Consider the following 21,802-nt stretch of genomic DNA (forward strand, 5'->3'; position numbering starts at 1 on the left):
CCTAGAAGGAGCTTTATTATAAACAGAAAATCAATGAATATCATTATTCTTAAAAACGTTTAAAAGTTTACAATTTCTTGAGTATTTGGTATGAGGTAATTTTCCTCTTCATTATTTTGCTAGAGTGCTCAACATAGAAGCACCCGTAAGTATTATTAGCGTGATATTTGAAGCGCTGAACTGCCATATTTGAGGTCTTCCTATCAGACGTTTTTCACCTCTTGCTAGAAAGTAACAAATCCTTAAAAGGTTGTTTGTTATCAAGGAGATTACCTTCAAAACTTATATTTAGTTTTCTTTTAAAATTAAGTTTTTGAAGCTTAACTTCGCAAGTATACATTTAAATCTTAACATTGTGGGGTCTTTTTTTGAATTTTATTTATTACAAGCAAATAAGGAAAGGGAGTGATGGCTTCAAACTAGGTATTTCCGGAGATGTGTTTCAGCTCCCTCTAATTTTTGTCTACTGACGCTGATTCCACCATGACTGTTCTGCGCCATATGCTTCTCGGTCGTCCAGGTCTTCTTCCTTCTTGTGTGAGCGGATTCCACTGCATTGCTTGGAATGCAATACAATCGTTACTTTCGAAGCATATGGCCAATCCATTGCCACACACGCCTTCGTATTATTGAGTCTATAGATCCCTGGCCTGTGCTTTTATGAAGAGCTTCATTTGATATACGGTTTGGCCAGAAAATTCTTTAGATGTTACGAAGACATCTATCCACGAAAGTTTGCAGCTCTCTTTTAATATCTAAATTAACCTTCGATTAAAAAAAAACACAGATTCGACATTTGTGCGAAAAATTCGTAGCTTTGTTCCTAAGCTGATAGAATTATTCCGCCAAATTTTTGACAGCATATCGAAGGCCGCTTTTTCTTTGCGGATGCGGAAGATGACGTCTTGTTAGGTTCTGCCTTCGATAGAAACGATGCTTACAAGGTATTGACAGCTCTCAACTTTTTCCACCGGTTGGGAGAAAATATTTCTTTGAGAGCATGGTCGGTATCCAAGGCTGATCATTTTTGTTTTACCGAAATTAATTTTCTGCCCCACAATTTCTGCTTCTCTCTCAGCAATTGTTGTCATTTGATAGAGATCTATGATCCTATGAGAGAGTAAGCAAACGTCGTCCGCGTAATCCAAGTGCTTTAAATAGGATGTCAAAGACCATAGGATCCCTCCGCTATCTGAAAAAGCTGAGAGCAGCACATCACTTATCTTCAACAAAAACAATATTGGCGACAGAATACATCCCTGTCTGACTCTTCTACGGATCTCAAAATTCTCTGACAACATACCACTGTGCAAAGCGTGACACTTGGATCCATCATATGTTGGTTTGAAAAAAAAAGTTTTTCTGTAATGCCTCTCCTCCGCAAAGCTAACTAAATGTACTCCCTGTTGACGCGATCAAAGACCTTCTCGAAGTTGATGAACAGCAGGTGTAATGATGCTCGATATTCAACGCACTGCGCAGGGTGTTGATATGATCAATATAGGAGAATCCATCGTGCAATCCTGCTTGTTCGGCATCGAGTGCGGCCTCAAGGTGTTCTCTGGTGCGTTTCAGTATGACTTTTGTTACTAGTTTGGCAACAGCAGGTAGAACGCAAATTACTCTAAGGTTAACGCATTTTGTTAGATCTCTTTTTTTGGGAGCTTGACGATAGTTCCCTTCTTCCACTCATCGGGGAAGCTTTCGGTGGTCCAGGCTTATTTTATGAGCTCATAAAGCAGTTCGCTTGATGCAAGTTATGTGAGAATTCCATCAAGTCCTACCGCTTTGTTGTTCTTAAGTGCTTTAAATGCGGCACCGATCCCATCTTTACTGGGAGGTGCGGTACTGATTCGGGAATTAGTTTGTTCAGGTGCCTGCACGTTGTTTGCAAACAGTCGGTTTAAAACCGAGGAAAAGTGCTCTTTCCGCCTTCTGACTTGTTCATCCACCGAACTTATTACAGTACTGTTTTCTTCTTTCACCAGGTGTTGCTTTGAGCTGTGTGCACCGGTCAGCTCTTTGGTTATTCTGTAAACGGTCCTGCTGTTGCACCTGTTTGCAGCATCTTCTGCTTCTTGCACCAATGCCTTGATGTAGTTACGGCGTTACGGCTCGAAGACCTTCGGGGTAGAGCGTTGATATCCTTCCGTTCTACATGACCCAGCCATCTAAGTCGTTAGACTCATATTTTATAACCAGGTGATTGTCGCTGTAGAGCCCGTACCGTCTGTTGTTGTATCTTCTTCTATACCCTTCATCTATGCAGACGTGACCAAAATCACCTGAACATTTTTTTTCTCGAAGCTCTCATCTTTCTTTGAAAGGGTCTAGGCTTTGACGCCTTACATAAGTTCTTATTGGTTTTGATTTTAATTGCTCGAAAGAGGACTTTACTACTCAATTGTCTTCTAAGTCCAAAGAAGCAGCGATTCGCAAGAGTTATTCTTCATTTGATCGATTTCAGCGCTGGTATCGTTGTTTGAATTTATAACGAGGTAAACAAAGTCCTTGACTACCTCAAAGTTATAGCTGTTTACTAAACCCAACTGCAATCACGCTTTGATCTTCCAATTAGAAGATTTTGCATTTAGTGTTGACGGTTAAGTCTTGCATAATCTTTTTCAGAACGATGTTGTAGAACTCGCATGACCGTGCATGGCCTACGATGAGATCTTTTTCGAATTTGATAGGGCCTTGTGCATTCTTCATCGTCATTCTACTAAGACATATGTTTTTTAGGGATGCCACAACTAGACATTGCTCTCTAAAGCTCTTCTCCGTAGATGCTGTCATACGCGGCTTAAAAATCTATAAAGAGATGTTGGCTATCGATTTTGAGTTCGATGCATTGTGTTTGAAAAGAAAGGGAAATAGTACCTTACTATCCTTAAAAAAAAGATTCAAATTTTGGAAAGCTAGCAGATTGCGAAGCATTAGTACAAAATGTCCAACTGTTTAAACGTTAAGTCCTTAACAATAGATACTTACACATTTTGCTCCAATGACTTTAACAAAAATATGTACACAGTGCAATGAAAGGTTTACGGCTTTCAAGAAAGTTTAGATACCTACCTTTAATCTCTTTATATTAACAAAATCTATTTATTCCTATGTGAGGATATACGAGACTGTGAGGATTTATATCTTTTGAACAAATATTGTAAGTAGTTAGGTTTTTAAAGGTATGTGTACGTATTTTCCCAATTAAACATAACTGTCGGAAAAATATAAATCTTTTTTAACAAAAATGTTCAAAGTTAAGCTCATTTCAATGAGTATACCAAGCTATAGCTACCTACATTGAAACAATTAATTCAAAACCTCAAATATTTACCCATCATTAAGCAACCACCATCATAAAATCACTAAAACTCCATAATTTCGTGTCTGGTGTGTGGTTTAGCCTCAAACCATTCGCATCACATCAGGAAAAACTCCGAGAGACTTATAGTCGTCAGTTGTGTCATCACTCCTGCAAAAAATCATCACACTCTGCACAATTTATGCACAAATATATATATGTATGTATATTGTATACAAATTGTCACCTCATTAGCCTGTGCTAACACACTCACTCTCCAACACACACACTCACTCGAACAAAATAACAAAACCAATCTTTTTTGACAATTGAGGTCCTTAAAATTTTCAAATTGAAATATTCTGCCATCCTCTCTCTCGTCTCGTCTCGTCATATAATTATTATTATCATTTGGCATCCTTCAGTTTTTTGTTTATTGTCTTGTTTTGTTTTTAATTTTTTTCTCGAGTTAAAAATAATAACAAAACAAAGAAGAAAAAAATAATATGAAAAACAAAGAGCAACACAAAAAGGCAAACAACAACCCTATTCAACCCTTGACACTCATTCGTTTCTTTCATCATCATCATTTCGCTGATCCTGCCTCACATAATAATTCCTCTATCATCAAGCAGTCACCACCCCCGTACACTTCCCGAAATTCGCCTGATGATATTCAGGACTCTCACACATCTCGCTCCATATCCAAAAGACGAGCGACGACAACACCGAACGCTCTTTGGCAACACACACTCACCACAAGGACGAAATTATGCAAAACTTCGATTCGTTTCGTTTGGTGTTTTGGATGTTGTTCGCCATGTTCGTTATCCTCGTATCGTAAAACACCACACAACATGCTCTGCTCTGCTCCGCTCATACAGCTCAGAGCAAAATTGGTTAATTGGAACATTTCCATATTTCAATTCGTAATTAAAGGGTTGAATAAGTTTTTCTGACTTTGGCTCTGGATCTGGCTCAGTTCGGAGGAAAGGATGTTCTGCGTTCTCGATTCTGGTAACTGGTATCTGGTCTGGTCTGGTTCTGCCACTCACAGAATTCAGACAGATTCAGCCTCAGTCAGTCAGTTAGTCAGTCAAGCAAATCCTAGAATCCAGCACAGACAGACAGATAGACAAACATAATACACAATGCGCTTGATGATTATGATGTGTGAAACAACACATAAAATCACAACAAACAGTTATGTATTGTTGGGAATGAATGTGAGAAAAAAAAAAACGATCCAAATTTATGCACAAAACATGAAAAAGTCCTTGCAAGGGAGTGAGAGAATGCGAGTATAGTGATAACTGAAACACTAGCCGACTAGGGGCGCGACAAAGCTCAGCCGGGCGGAAGCCAGACATAAAAATAGTCAGGATCCTAGTAAGCTTGTATTTTAAATAAGTACACAATTATTTTTTTTGGGCTTGGAATCGTTAGAAAATGCGCAACAACCCTTGAATTTGATGAAGGCATCAGTCGAATGGGTTGGGTTGGGTAAGTGTAAGGGTAGTGTACCAATTCTAGCTTTGGGGTGCTTGACTATGAAAAGGAACACAGGACTCAAATTCATTTCTCAGTCTGCCTGCATTTCAGAGACGAAGAAGGAGATATCTACTTGATTTTGGTAAAATTGTATGCAAATTTATTTTGAAAACGAATGAAGAATAGTGAAAAAGGATTCGTTAATTGAGAAATGGCAGATGTGCATGAGTGGTGTTCTTCTTTTTTTCGCTTTGATTGTAATCATAGCTTTTTTCTATGTTTTTGGGAAAACTAAAATTTGCAAGGGGTTTCTATCTAAAGTGTTGATTTCTTCAGATACCTATAATACATAAATTCACCCTTTTGTTTCTAAGTGTCATCTTGTCTTTCATATAATGTAGATTTCGGTACAAAGTATTAAGCTAAAGGGTATTGGGAAACCAAATTGGCTCATTTTACATAAGATGACGAGTTTTACGTACAATAGTTAGAAAAATTTATTTTCGAAATGCAACGTTGTCAAGGGTCTTGGGGTACGTTTTGAGTAACGTTAAAAGGAGTTTTTAAACGCAGGGTTTTCCCTTAAGCGGGTTTTTTTCTTGAGAGGGTCTTAATGCGTTTAAGAAAATATAATAAATATTTGTGGAGAAGACTTAATTAAAATGTGTTTTGAAACAAATTTGTTCCAGGTACAAGAGTCAAGTCGAAAAACTCGAAGGCTTTAAGAAAAGGTGATTCATCCAATATACAGTAGATGACGGATATAGGAAATCTCTCAAATTAAATGCCAAATTTTTTTTTTTTAGTTTTTCATCCGACAGTTTTTCATTTTACTGCAAAAATGTACCCATATTTAAAGTTGTGGTCTTCAAATTTATAACAAGTTTGAACAAAAACTTAAGTGGGCTAAGAATACATAGATACAAGTTTGATTGAAAGGAGGTGCCAAAAAATGCCAAAAATGATAATAACGTTAAGTTTATTCAAACCCTAAAGTTATTTGCTTTTTTTTTCCCTAAAGTCAAGGTTTTGTTTTTATTTAGAGTACACTTTTGCCTTCATCATTATTTGTTATGGAAAATTTAAAGTTTAACAGGAAATATGATTTGAGTACATACCCAATTTTTTACTCAAGCGAGTTCTGTTTAAAAGAAGTTCTAATGATCTAAGTTCTTAAAGCCGCAAGATACTTGGAAATGGGAAATGTATTTTAGATAAGGGTTTTTTATTCTTAGCGGATTTCTATTAAGAGGGTTTAAGTGTACTGAACTAATTTTAATACATTTTGTTTTATTGAGGAAATTTTAAAATTTGTCGTAATTGCCTTTTAATGCTTTTGGAAAGATTTAGATTTATATTCAAACACTCAAATCAAAATTCATGAAGGTTTTCAGAAAAGACAATTTATTTATTATATAGTAAGTAGTAGATGGATGAAAGAAATAAAAGATAATTTAATTTGTAGCCATTTTTTATACTAACTTACCCACAAAAATAGGTTATAAGACCCTTAAAATATCTTAATACAGTGGGAGCTAAAATAATACAGAATTATAGGGATGCAAATTATCCTTAAAGATTTAAAAATCAAAAATTTGACGAAAAAGCGGAGTCTTATAAGACATTCAACATTCTTGATGTGTGGTTGAAAAAAAGAATCTCTACATCTTGAGCATACTATAACAGTTTGAGTATTGCGGTTATATTCTTTAAGGGAGTTGTTGCAAATTTTTCCACCGCTCGACCGACCCTCGGACTGAATATAGTTATTTAACTATCTTTCAACAATATTGGATTTTCGAATTCAATATTGTTATAAATCGAACGTTAAATTAATTTTTTTTAAATTAATTTAATAAAAAAAAGAGGTAATAAATAAATTGAAATAAAATTGATATCAAAATGATATCGAAATACGACGAGGTGAATAAAAAGACGATGCCGGGATTACAAACCAGGATCTTTTATAGAAGAGAAAGATACAAATTGAATTATTGAGATTGACAGAAGGTCAATTTTCGATTAATGTATTGCAAACAAAAAGAAAAACTATTAATGTTATAATAAAACCGATAAAAGAAATCACTCTAAGAAAATTATTTCCACAAGAAAAATAAAAATCAAAAGCGGTAAAACACGTCCTGTAATATCGGGAAATTAATACTTCGACTCGAATGTCAAAAATACGAATTAGGGACAAAGGAAGCACACAAAAAAAAACAATATTCTTAGAAAAAAAGAAAACACTATACTTATCTTTTCAACTTCCCCAAAAGCTATCGTAGTCCTTTCTTAACCCAATTTTTCTCCACAGTAGAACGGAATCTTCACCTCAATAAAAGAACTTAAAAAAAAAACTATAGTATAAAATTTAAAAAATAATTCCTCCACACAATTTTTCGTTCGTCTTTTAGCTTTGAGCGCAATCCAAAAAGTGCCATCATTATTGCGAACTTGACCCTTCCGGCTACTTGCGCTCAGGAAATCCTCTCTGATCTTGTGTGTGGTGTACGATCTGTCTCGGTCCCGCAAATTCTTTCATCTATAAAATTGGGGTGTGCGACTAAGAAGCCAGGTATCTTTCATCGCACGCGATCTCTGTAAAGAGGTGATGCGATCACCCAGTAGCTCAGTGAATGAGTTAAGCTCTTCACCTTCGAACCCATTCCAGCCAAGACTTTCTGGAAAACCTTGCGCTCTATTTCTACTAAACTAAAGTCGGAGCCAAGCCTATAACTAAAATGAATGTAATCTATCGTTAATACTTTATGATAGGCCCTCGGCCATACTAAAATAAAATTGGCGTGACTTTCCTACACGCATTTTTGGGCATGGGCATCGTCTTCAAGGCTCTGACGATATTATTAAGCCAATATGTAGACCAACAGTCGCACAGTTCGTTGGTATGGAATCCTTTCGCACACTTTGTTGAGAACTGGACCAGGTCACTGGCTAATGGTCCAGGTTTCTAAACTCTTCCAGAATTTTGGGGCCGCAGTAAGAATTGTTAAGCGTGGCAAGCAAAAAGGGAGGTAAAACTTGTTGTGGTAAATTTTACCGCACCAAAGTAAAGTAAAAGTCTTAAAATTATAAACCAAAATAAAACCCGCTTATGAGAAACGAAAAATGTCAGAGTCTTTCTTTCGCTCAAATGGGATCTTAACTTAAACGAACCCTGATTGAGGGAAAATTATGTCACTTACAAAGTCACAAGGCATTCGTAAAACAATTCGAATTCGACATTTTATAAAACTTGACATTACGTTCTTAGTAATGTTAACCATATCTTATAAAATTAAGACTTTGAAGGAAATCTATTTCCAGATTTTATGATAAGAAACTTTAATCGGTTTGGTTATGGTTCACATTAAGTTTTTTTCCAAATAACGTATGTAATGTTTACTTTACATAAACAAAAGTTAATAAGATTTTCTCATTCGTTACCTGACGAGTCCAATTTTTGGCAACAGTCCAATAATTAGTGCATTGTCTTTTACGTCTATAATAGAATAGAATTTGTATTAATAAACCTTTTTAATAAACAATAGGCATAGCCGATTCTGACCACAAACAATAAACTTAAGCATTAAAAATGAAGCCCTCGAGGGCTTATCCTGAGTTTTTTTAAAAGCTTTGATGCTGACCCTAATGCATTTTCTTTATTGTCTTGACTTTGTTTGTATCACCTAAATTTTGTAGAAGAGTTCATCTATCTTCATTGATATAGAGGGTATTTCTTAAACCCTCGTTCACATCTCTATATCACAAATTTTCACATTTTCTCACAAAAATAGAAAAATGGGACACTTTGAAATGAAATTTTCAATCAAACCATTATAAAAGCTTAATTTTGGTTAAGTTTAACTCATAGAACAACACTTTCAGTTTAAATACTGATGTTGCACAAATTGTATCGTTTTCTACGTTATGAACTTATTTAACGTTTAAAACCTTTTTATTCAAAAACAAAGATTTGTTTCATGCTCAATTCTCGAGTGACACTGTAAGATACTTTGACTTTTTCCACAATAAATTTTAGTGATCTGTAGAGTACGTAACAAGCATTTAAATGGATCTGGTGCATTTCCACTTTTCTGGACCCTTATCTTTATTTTTGAAAGGGGTTGTAGTGGTATTCGTTACAGAACTTCTTTCATAAGAATATACAAATGTAGGCAGCGCACTGACTACCACATTTATTCACATTATGGCACAACTAGTCTGGTATTATCGGGTTTTCAATAAGAGTGCTAGAAAAGATTTTTAAATAAACCAAAAACGGTTAAGATATCAATGAGATTCTTTATTCCTGTGAAAGTACGTTCGATGCCCCATTGTGTATGGAATTCGACTTCTTTTGCTTGGCTACCACGGGCACGCTGGCAAAAGTTCAGACGCTGCACCATATTTTCGAGTTTTCAAGCATAAATCGGCCGATACTACTGCAATTTCACCTTCAATATTCGTGCGAAGTTCTTCAATCATCGCTGATTTGTTGACATAGACCATTAACTTGAGGTAGCCTCATAGAAAATAGTCTAACGACGTCAAATCACACAACCAAAACGGTAAAACGGGGCCATTTCGTGGGATAACACGTTCTCCAAACTTGGTTTCCAATAAATTGATTGTGCCATTCGCCGTGCGGATTGTGGCGCCCGCCTTGTTGAAACCACATGTCTTTCAAGTCTATATCATCCAATTGGGGCCAAATATTTTCGGTTATCATTGAACGGTAGAAATCTCCATTCACAGTAACTTGCCGGTCTTGATCATCACGGAAGAAGTCAGGCCCAATGATACCGACGGCCCATAAACCACACCAAACCATAATTTTTTTTTTTTTTTAATTATCTCTCATGCAGTATGTGTGGATTCCTGCCTGACCAGTACCGCATATTTTCATTATTGACGAAGCAATTCAGCCAGAAATGAGCCTCATAGCTGAAGATGATGAAAATCCGAATCATTTTCATGCTGTTGCTCAGCCCAATTTACGAAAATACGACGCTTCTGGTGGTCAAGCGGCTTCAGTTCTTGAGTCCATTTAATCGTGTTAGGATGTAGGCCAAGATCTTTTCACAAAATTTGCCACAACGACGTCACCGAGATGCTCAACGCTGGACACCGACGTGTGAGAGACACACATTTGGATTTCTGGAACTGAAGCGCCAGCGGCAGCAATATTTTTGACACTACGCTATAGACACTTCTTTGTCTCACTGGCACTAGAACATTTTGTACTATGGGTGTGGATTCAAATTTGTCCACTAGTTGCTCAATTGTTGATCTGCTAGGACGATTATAATGACCATAAACTGAACGTAGCACTCTTAACGTTAAGGCCATTGACTCCGAATTTCGGTAGTAAATTTTAATAATTTAAACTCGTTGTTGGCTCGTATTTCTTTCCATCATAAATAGCAAACCATATTGAAGAGAAATGTCAAAAGAACGACAAGAAAAATGGCGTCGTTTGCTGTCCCTGACGTTCTACTTTTGTAGCGTCCCTTATGAAAAACCGTGTATTTTTAATTCTTGGGTAAAGAGGCATGTTTATGTGACTTATTGGTTTTTTTTTTTTTTAAACAAAAAATGATACAATTTAACTGAAAATATGTCTTGAGGATTTAAGGTTGAGCCATAGGTCGACAAATTTTTTCCATGACGATAAAAATGTTTCATATAAGCGGGTTTTTATGTTAGAATATTTTGTTGTATCAATCAACTCTCTTCTGTTTGATTTTAATGCAATAAGCTTAAAAATATACTGCTTTCAGAGAGTTTCCAAAACGAAAACTTAAAAGCTAATAAATTATACATCGATGCCAAAGTTTCAACGTTTTTTTAACCCTCAATAATCTTCAATATAATTAGATCTCAATACTTGGAAAATTTATAAATAAAATGTTGGTCTTAGGAGGCCGACAGTAAGAGAATCAACTTTATATATATTGTTTGTCAACATTGAATCTAAAATGGTATTTCTTAGACCGTTTCTTCATTCAAAAAAAAAAACTTTATAATAACTCCTTAAAAACACAATATTAGCTTCAACTTTATTATTGTGCTAAAATTTGCTTAATTCCTTTCACAAAAATATTATAACCCCCTCCTCATTAACTCGCATTTAATAAAGTTATCATTCCAATTTGGTAAAACAATACCAATTTTATGAACCCAAAAATATACCTACCTATGTAAATAAGGGTTAAATAATGCGCTGTCATAAACAAAAATTACTGCCTCTAACTTCTTAAGCTGCAAATTACCATCTTGAAGAAATAATTCCCTCCCATTTACAACCCATCATTATAAACCTACTAAAATGTGAAATGTCCTTTTTTCTCTTCTTTGTTTTTATTTATAAAAGTAGACATCTAATATCTTCTTTATTATTTGGTATATTTAATTTTTATATTTATTTTTATTTTTATAGGTAAATCCCGCCACTACGCAGTTAATGGACTAAGTCCAATTACAAATATTGACAAGCCAACATCAACACCAACAACAACAACATCAGCAACTGCTGCCACCACTTACCAATCTCAATCTCAGTCGCAGTCTCAGGCTCATCAACAACTCCAACATCCGCAGACGACAAACAATTTAACTGGCGGTCGTAATATTTACAACAACCCTTATACACCGCCGCAACAACATCGGCCCTCATCGGCGGCCTCATTTCAGCATCATTACAAGTCGACAGGACCCATTATAACAACCGGAAACGGAGGAGCTAATCCCTACGACTATAATCCAACACAATCATCCGCACGCAACTCGGACAATATCACCATCACCGAAGACGCAACATTAAACCTAAACGAAACTGATTTGGTCCTGGAACGGGATAACGCATTCTTAGTGCAAAGAGGTGAGTACATTTAGTCCAACTTTAATGTGTACAAATATTTGGTCGAGCTTATAATATGTATGTATGTATAGGACTAAAATATATAGAACCAGTATGAGATGGGAGGGAGGGATGTTCTTAACCCCCTCTAGTCATAGCAAAGCGTTCATCCCAAGGATTAAGTGTCATTAATCGTCGTAAATCTTCGAAAGCGTTGTGCTTCGTCTCCTTCTTGGTCCTTGGGTTGGTCGGTTTATGTGCTTCTTCAGTGCTCTATACGCTATGAATGTTATGCGCGCCCTCTTGTGGGGTTGTCTCTCTGCAGCGTCTATACACATACCATATCTACACGGTGGAAGTTTTCCCGCAAAAGTTATAGCCCAGGGCATAAATTCGTTTTAATAGTAACATAACTTTATGGTGTAATTAGAAAATTCCAAGAGGTGATATGTCGAGAATGGGTGGAGCACCAGAGCACCAGACCAGGGAATGGGATAATAAACTGGGGCTTTGCAAAATGATGAGGAGTGTAGGTAGGTACAAGTACGAGTATAAGTATAAGATGTTTTGATGGGGTTGGGTTTGTGGTTGGGGGAGATGTGCGAATAGGGTAGTTAGTTGAAGGTGCATTATGAGCATGGATTTCTGGGGTTATAGGTATACGAATACGATAGCAATAAAGCGACAAAAGACGAGTGCTTGATGATGAGATCGAGATGATAGGTAGTGATGCTTTAGAGCGAGACTTGGCGTGTGTTTTTTCAAACGGAATAACAGGCCTTTAAGCGATTTCACAGGCTGTTTTCGGTTAAGTATACAAATACGAGTACGAGTAGGTACTATATTATAAGGATAGATTTATAGATTTTCTTTTTGTGTGTGCGACAACAACGACAATTTGATGGTTATGTCGCACAGGAATAAAATGACAATGAAATTTAGTAGTCATGGCTTTTTCATTGACATCCGGAATGAATGAATAAATGTCCTTTTTGTTTTTCTTCTATGCTTTACTTTTAAGAGGTAATATGGTAGATTTATCGAAGGGAATCATATTTTTCTTGAGAGTCGAGTTTAATTATTTCATTTGTTGAATTTTGAATTCATAAAAAGACTGCAGGATCTTAAGAGACGGAAATCTTAAAAAAGCACTTGGGATCTAATGAAGCGCAGAGCGTTAATTAAATGTAATTAAATTGAAATGAAGGTGTAATTTTCTTTCAGGGTATTAAAGTAAAAGTTAAGTTCCGTATCTGCATGTCAACATTGTCCTTAAAAATAACATGTGTTTTATTTAGATACTTTGATAAAACTTTTTTAATTTGGAATTTATAATTCTTAAATAATGTTAACCCTCTACAAACTAAAACTTATGACTTTTGTTTAAATCAGTGCATTTAGGAATGTCTTAATAGCAATTCTTGAAAGAGGTATAAATATAGGAAATGGATTTATTAATTAAAGATATCAGAAAATCAAAAGTCTCATGAACTAAGAAATTTACTAAAAGGTAAGAAAGCCATGTGACTTAAATTTCGGTGAAGTTGGAAGTGATTCTAAAGTGACACAAAAATCGTCTATTTCATAATTTTTTAAATTTACTTTGTTCGAAAATTGCGAAGTGTGATCTGAAATGTTAACGAGATGTGCTACTTTGCCCCTTAAATTTATAGAAATTATGTAAATTAAACATTTTTTTTTTCTAGAATGTGATAAGTTTAAATTGTTATACCGAATAGCAAACCATAGAGAAGCTAAAAAACCATACATGCTATATTTGCCAACTTCATACGTTTTTCATCATAAGGCTTTGCTTTTGGAAATAAGAAACTTAACATTTTTCTATAAGTTATCAAATTTTTCTATTTGTTTTATTTATTTGCAAAATCTCATTTTTTTTGCATTAAAAGTAAATAAAATGCTTAAATTTACCGAATAAACTTATTTACATAGTTTTTAAAAATAATATATTTATTGTAAATTTGTCTGCCCCTTTCGAAATGCTTCCAGTTTTTCAGTTCATTTGTACTAAAATAATATTGTTTTTATTATTCGAATAAAATCAAGATTTGAAATAAGTATTTTTAGGAATTTCGAAAAATATGTAATCAATATTTTAAACTCGAGCTGTTTTTTCAAGATATTCGGGATGTCAAAGCAATTGTTATTGTATTTTTTGTATGTTTTAATTTTACTTTTAAACACTTATAATTTTTTGAGATAAAATGATTTTGAAGTCAATTATTTCATTTGTTTTCAAAATATTTAAGTCAAGACCGATTACTTTGTTTTGAATTGTCGAATTGGAAATTTTGACATTTCCCGACGTCACTCATCCGTACTGCCGCACGTACCAGTAGAGATATCGACTTCAAGTAAATTTGTTATACAGAAAGATGCAGAAAGGGCTCCCAAGAGAATTGAGCGGGTGTTTTTATAGTTAACCTTAAATATTTCGCGAACCAATAATGCTAGAGACTTGAATTAAATTATATTAAAAATATATTGTAATGTGATACCAAACAAATATATTTAAAAAAATTCCAATTAACGGTTATTTACAAATCAAAATTTTTAGAAAAAAATGATTTTATCTTCAAAACAATTTTATGCAAGAAAAAATAACGTTTTCAGTATCTGGTAAAATTTTGAGAAAAATCGAATCGACAGTTTTTAAACATACAAATTAAAAACCTACCTAAAACCTAAAATATTAAGAAAAATTGGGAAATATTGATTTTCGACTAAACCTAAACAAAAATTAATGAAAGTTGGCAGATATTGACTTTCGACATAAGAGATAATGGCTTGAAACAAATTTTGTTTTATAAGAAATATAGTTTTCAAATTTTGATAAAAATCGGAAAAACACATTTCTTACAAAAAATGAAAAACTAAAAAAAACTATACTAAAACTTGGTAAAAATTTACTTTCGACACAAATATCTTTCCGAAAGTTAAAAACATTGGCTTCAAATCTATTTTATCTCACATAAAATATTTTTTTTGACATTCAGTAATTTTTTATAAAATTCCAGCACTTCATTATTAAATTTCCATAGGAAGTTATTGTAATGGGTCCTATTTGTCAAATTGAAAATTTTGACATTTCTCGATGTTTCAAGGCGCCTTGAGTCGAAATCAAATATTTTTAGAAAGATGTCTGTGCGTGCGTGTGTCAGTACGTTCACGGCGTTTTTTCGTCATCCATAGCTCAAGAACCAGGAGATATCGACTTCAAACAAATTTTGTTTCTCAGATAATTAGACAGAAAGATGCAGAAAGTGCTCTCAAGAAAATGGTTTTTTTACCACAGCAGTTTAAAAAAAAAGGTAAAAATGTTGGTTAACCCTAAATATCTCATGAACCAATAACTCTAGAGACTTGAATAAAATTTTATATTATATATTGTAACGTGATACAAAATAAGTATATTTTTAGAAAAGTTTTTTTTTTTTAAATCAAAAAAACTGCACAAACAAATGTATCACCTCCTAAATTTTACGACTTAAATATGACTTCATCTCCAAAACAATTTTGTGTAACAAAAAATAAATTTTGAGAAAAATCTAATAAACAGTTTTTTTTTATAAAAAATAAAAACCTAAAAAAAAACCTTACTCAACAAAATTGAGTTTGGACTCAAATATCTTTTCGATATTCATTAATTTTTTATAAAAAAAATCTACAAAAAATAGTACGCAAATTTGGTAAAAATGTATGTTCGGTTCTCAAACAATAGAAGATATTAACTTCAAATTAATTTCCTTCATCCAATTTGTATTTGTTTACATAAGAAACAAAATTTTATATTTGACAAATTGGACGAATTACAATAACTTCATGGGAAGTGAATAAGAACTTTTAAAAAATACTATTAAAATTGGTAAAAATTGGTTTTCGACTAAAAATCTAGTTAACTTAAATAGTTTTTGAAATCAAACTATTTCATTATATGCAAAATATTGTTCTTTATTTTAAAATTTTTAAGAATAATTAAACTTACAACTATTTTAACAAAACACGAAAACCTACAAACTTTTAAGCAAGACAAATCGACAGATGCTCTTGATGCGTCGTTTAACGCACTACTGCCGGTGCGACGGAGTAGAAATTCTGGCACGATATCTAAGCTTCAGAACCTTGCAACAACACAAAATTTGTTTAACTTAATTTTTAGAACATTGATTAGGTTAAGACACAAGCTTTTTTGAACATTAGAAAATATCATAAAAGTTTCATCAAAATCGTGATAATAGTTTTGAAAAACAATCGTCACGTCATTCGGAATAATGACCTCTGACCGACATAAATAGTCAGGGTGTGGCCGGGTTTGAAGCTCGGTATCTCGTAAACCAGCATGATTTCGATCAAATCCTTCACAAAGCATGTTTTTTGTTATAGGTGCATTGGATATATACAAACAAAAAATCGATTTTTTTAAACCGTAGGCGGCTTCCCTAAAAAGGTGGGTCTGTGGAGTAAATACTTCTATATCCTCATCTGCTTTTTATTTGATTTTGGTGTCTGAACGATCAAAAGACTTGACCGTCAACCCGGAGATCTCTATTATACAATTTATCGAAAGGATAGGTAGATCCTGGTTGAACGGTAGCGAAAAAAAACAACTAGGACTTTGAATGGCTTTTGAACAAAGACCATCAAAGCGAGCGAAATACAACGACGATATTTGTTAAAGAAAAAAACCAGCGATTTCCCCTAAGGGTTGTACAATAGGAGTCCACCAGATTTTATTTCATTAGAAAGTATTTATACAAAAATTTATGTAATTTCGAAAGAGAGATTACGTTACATTTTCAGTTAAACTTTTAAGGCGAATTTATAAATATAAAAAGATGGCGGTTGGTAAACGGTGATTTTTTAAGAGCTTGAGAACTTTTTTTTAAAAAAAAAACGCATAAAATTTGCAAAATCTCATCGATTCTTTATTTGAAACGTTAGATTAGTCCATTTACTTTTTGAAGATAATTTCATTTAAATGTTGACCGCGGCTGCGTCTTAGGTGGTCCATTCGGAAAGTCCAATTTTGGGTAACTTTTTCGAGCATTTTGGCCGGAATAGCCCGAATTTCTTCGGAAATGTTGTCTTCCAAAGCTGGAATAGTTGCTGGCTTATTTGTGTAGACTTTAGACTTGACGTAGCCCCACAAAAAATAGTCTAAAGGCGTCAAATCGCATGATCTTGGTGGCCAACTTACCGGTCCATTCCTTGAGATGAATTGTTCTCCGAAGTTTTCCCTCAAAATGGCCATAGAATCGCGAGCTGTGTGGCATGTAGCGCCATCTTGTTGAAACCACATGTCAACCAAGTTCAGTTCTTCCATTTTTGGCAACAAAAAGTTTGTTAGCATTGAACGATAGCGATCGCCATTCACCGTAACGTTGCGTCCAACAGCATCTTTGAAAAAATACGGTCCAATGATTCCACCAGCGTACAAACCACACCAAACAGTGCATTTTTCGGGATGCATGGGCAGTTCTTGAACGGCTTCTGGTTGCTCTTCACTCCAAATGCGGCAATTTTGCTTATTTACGTAGCCATTCAACCAGAAATGAGCCTCATCGCTGAACAAAATTTGTCGATAAAAAAGCGGATTTTCTGCCAACTTTAATAACTAATAAAATTCAATGACTAGCGTTGCTCGTTAGTAAGTCTATTTATGATGAAATGTCAAAGCATACTGAGCATCTTTCTCTTTGACACCATGTCTGAAATCCCGCGTGATCTGTTAAATACTAATGCATGAAAATCCTAACCTCAAGAAAATCACCCTTTATAATATGAGTTACAGATTTGAATTCAAAAATTAAATTTTGTCATTTACAGAATTGGAATTTAAATCCAATATTTAAGAATTATTTAGAAGTTTTAAAAATAAAAGTTTATGATGATCAGTAATGTTATTTTCTGCTTCAACAGTGTCAAATGAAAGGTTGTTTAATTTTCGTTCGAACAACATACTAACCATAAACTGGCATAGCTTAGGGTTACCTTTAAAGGTTATTTAATTATCTATCTAACATTGTATGGTTGTCTAAACAAAAGTTAGTCCAACTTAGGGTTTCAGCATTTTTAATTTCAACAATTTGGAAAGTATACAAATTTGGTCAAAGGTGTTATGTAGTCGGTTTTGGTGTCAAATGAAAGAGTATTTAATTCTCATTCTCATTTTTGGCATAACTCAGATTGCCTTAAATTGAGATTTCAAGTTTTTTTAGTCCAGTCATTGTAGATCGAGTCAAATATTTATATAAAAGAGCTTGTTGAGAAAAATTATTAACATCACTACTTCAATGATTCGATCCATATTTCAGAAAATTTTCATTTTTAGACAAAACCATTTATACTAGGACTGTAGTTATTTTTGGTTCTTAAATAATTCCTAACGCATACTTAGTTAGAACTCAATCTTGTAAATGGTTTATGCTGTAGGGGCGAGAACATGCAGATAGGCTGGAGGAACCGCTGTACGATCGTAATGTCATGTTTTAGTAAAGTCCTGACTTCGACATGTCTTACAAATGCAATCCTTGCTATAAAAATCATGTCATAAGTAAAAATGGTTAAACTAGCTGAAAATATTGATTTTCAAAATTTTTAAAAAATATTCTGAAATGTATTCGGCCAAGTGACGAAGATATAAAAGTTCTTATATTTGTTAGCTTTTAGCCAGAACTAAAATCTTCAATGCTTCAATATTTTCAATTTTGAAACTAAAAAGTTAAGAAGTTTTTATATCTATCACCAAGTTTATCTCAACACAGTATGAAAAGAATAACACTTTTCATTATATTTATGGTTTTTTACAATAACATAATTTTAACTTTCGAACGATTGAGCTAAAAATCTACAAAAAGTAACATATGATGATTTTCCTTGCGGCCATAGAAATATCTTGAATTAATCTTTATACAAACGTTCAACAAAAATTGTTCTGATTTAGCTTAGTACTGAATTTACTCTCCGAGTCGTAAAGTTTTAAGCAATTTTCAGAATTTGTATACTTTAAGGATAGTTCTCAGATTGACTATATCCTGGCTGTAAATTTGAACCATAAGGATGCGTTATGTTTTATTCTTTGCCTTATTTATGTATTTTTTAAAAATATTTTTGTTTTAACTAGAAAATTACATTTCCTTATATCTCAAAGGTTTATATCACCTCAAGGCATTTAAACATTTAACAGATTCATCAACTTCATATATATAATTTAGTATCCTTGTGGAATAGCTTAAACCTCTCTAGTATATGAATATGTCTAACAAATAGCCCCATCACTTCAGTCTTATAAATGACTTCAAGTCATTTCTGTGAGGCACTAGGTCAACCAAGTTATAAATTCTGGAGTTTTTTTTTCTGTTGTTCCATCTTGATTCTTCTTGCATCGTCAACTTCACTGAATTATAAAACACCAAAGGAGGATCATCATTTTAAAAAATATACACAAAGAAACCTCCAGGCTGCACATAACATGTCTAAACCATTTTCTAAAAAAAGAAAAAAAATTTACAAAATAAAGAAACCTTAAAAACCGTTTAGCCAAACTTACAAGGCACTATAAAAAGAGATGACATGGTTATCAGTATAGAGAGAGAGACTGTGTACTGTCGGTGCGGTGGTGGTGTATAGCCTGAACCCGAAAGTCATCCAGTGTCTCTGTTGTAGCTTATTTTTATGCTCCCGCAGGGCATATGACAATGTGTTTTGTTTATGTCCACAACTTACACTACACAAGGAGCACAGCATGTGAATGTGAAGGACGAACGAGGACATACGGCCTTATGACGACAACGTTGACGGTGGTAGCAGTGGTGGCAGTGGCGGCGGTGACGGCGGTTAAGGAGATTTAGTTTGGAGCTCGGAGCACACCGAGCATCATTGTTGCCGGTAGAAGCTTGTAAGGTTATGATACCTAGGTGAGATCTACATCAAGGGCTTGTGGTTGAGCGGTGCAGGCCATGGGAGTCCTCCTCGCATGAATTCACGATTCAACATCACTGTCATCGGCTGAATGTGAATGTAGAAGTGCGGTTCACATTCCGTGTACGATACTATGTCGGTGGCGCATCTTCATCATTGCCACAGGAGAATTTGCAGTGGATACTAACAATCAAGATGTGCTGCAGGACTATAGGATTAGGAAGGGTCTATGTCATCGCTTCGAGGCGCAACTCCTACTCCTGATGCAAAGGATAATCACACTTTTAATCGTGATTTCGTCGTCCTGCTTGTCTCCATCTTTGACTGACATAGCACCGCTTGCTATCGTCTACCGATACACAAGGACCTAGCAAGAAGTTCATTTCTTTAACTCTATAAGAACTCAAACGTACCTACAGAGCGAATAAGAGAGAGTTGTTCAGTGGCCAGAAATCTATGTGGCTCCGGGGAACGATTTTCATGGAGAAAGCATAGACGACAATTTGGAAGAAAAGGAGAAAATATCTCAACCATAATCGAGTGGGAGATCCCAACTCCTCGCAAAAAGTCAGGACTTTCAATTCTTGTGCAACAATATTGCACAGGACGTAGGGTGTTGGGAGTATAGGGCTTGAGATGGGGGTTAAATGAAAATGAAAAAAAAGAGAGTGGCAGAGTAAGTTCCAGCTCACCACAGGAGAGTGATTTATTTTTAATTGTTCACCAAACTGACGGATTTATGGTTTGGATTTTCATTCAGGACCAAAAACCAGGAGAGAGAATAAAAAAAACAAAAATACAGACAAAGGAGTTGAAACTTTAGCAAATTAGTTAGCCACTCAGTCATTTTTCATATAAATCATCAAGAAAAATCACTGGGAACGGGAAGTCCTTTAACCCGCACTGAATAATAAAAGTAAGTTAGGGTAACATAAATTCGATTAGATTCCCCGCGTCTATATATTGGCAAATATTTGGCACCTTTGAACACACATATGTTCTCGATATCGAATGTCCTTTAGCTGATGCACACATCTTCCCCCATCGAATCACATATACCTATTGTAATTCAAAGTCAAATTCTTTGATTAATAATCCTTTTCCTTATCACTGGCGCGTAGTGTTTTGACAGTGTCCTTTTTGGACAGTGCAAGTACGAGTACGAGTACGAGTAAATGTGTTGTTTTTCGAGGGTCAATTCAATTGCAACTCGCCACCGCCTCGCCGTTGCTGCCTCCACCATCTCAGGACAACGAAAAGGATAATCTCAAATGTCCACATAAATATTTGAATTTCCCTCTGCTTAGAGCAATCCAGTGGAACGAACAAGAACACACACAATTTTAGTCCACTGCAAAAGGACATTGGGGAATAGAACAAGCAAAAGCAAGGATAATATGGTGTGGGTCTTTTGCTTTGTATTATATGCTTCTTCATTCTTCGTTTCGTGCAATGTCCTTATGTATATATGTGTGTAAGTTCTTAATTAAATTACTGTAGAAGAGGGGCTGAATATTGTTAGTTCTGGTATCGTAGGATGTGTGTTGTGTAGTGTATAATACTTGACCGACCATGTTCCCCGGGAGGACGTTTATGTTTTAGTTATCTGAAGGACAATTGTGATTTCATTTTGATTTTTTGTGTTGTTGTTGTTGTTGTTGTTGGTTTTGTATTTTATTTTATGCTGTCTCTGTTTTGTTTCGTGTTTGTTTGTTGTCCTTTTGTGTCATCCTTATGTGTTTGTGCATTGTTTCAGGGGTTTTTGTTTGGATTTTATTAGGACAGTGAATTTATAGTTCCCCCGATCCCAAGGAAGTTGACACTTTTGTTATTTTATATAAATGCAGTTGGAATAAAAGGGGGCTTGACCGAAAGTCTAACAAAACAAGAGGTTCTTGTGTTGGTTTGTTTATTCAAGAGTTGAGCAGGAACAAAATAATGTTTTAATTTTTTGATGAGACGTTTGGAGAGAGAGTTCAACAAAAGTTTTAAAGCTAAGATAACTCAAGTTGAAAAATTATTATTATTTTCAAAAGTATAAACTCAAGAAAGGTGCTTCTTTAAAGAAAGAAAAAAAGTTTTAAATTTTGTAGTTTTGGTTGAGAGTATAGGTAGCTTAGCATTTTGAGTAATGATGTTTATATAAAGATTCGAAGAATAAAAAGGAAATGTTGCTGAGTATGTTTTCAGAATGTATGACGAAAAAG

The 21,802-nt window shown here is 34.5% G+C and overlaps 1 protein-coding gene across 1 annotated transcript in view; it reads left to right on the plus strand.

The window, feature by feature from the left end:
- Positions 1-21,802, plus strand: part of LOC129942298 (uncharacterized) — a 463,167-nt gene that overhangs the window by 251,781 nt on the left and 189,584 nt on the right. Inside the window, exon 3 of the mRNA XM_056051169.1 lies at positions 11,235-11,675. Coding sequence (XP_055907144.1) covers positions 11,235-11,675 — 441 coding nt within the window. The remainder of the gene's footprint in view (positions 1-11,234; positions 11,676-21,802) is intronic.

Source organism: Eupeodes corollae, chromosome 1, assembly GCF_945859685.1.
Source record: "Eupeodes corollae chromosome 1, idEupCoro1.1, whole genome shotgun sequence".
Taxonomy (NCBI): domain Eukaryota; kingdom Metazoa; phylum Arthropoda; class Insecta; order Diptera; family Syrphidae; genus Eupeodes; species Eupeodes corollae.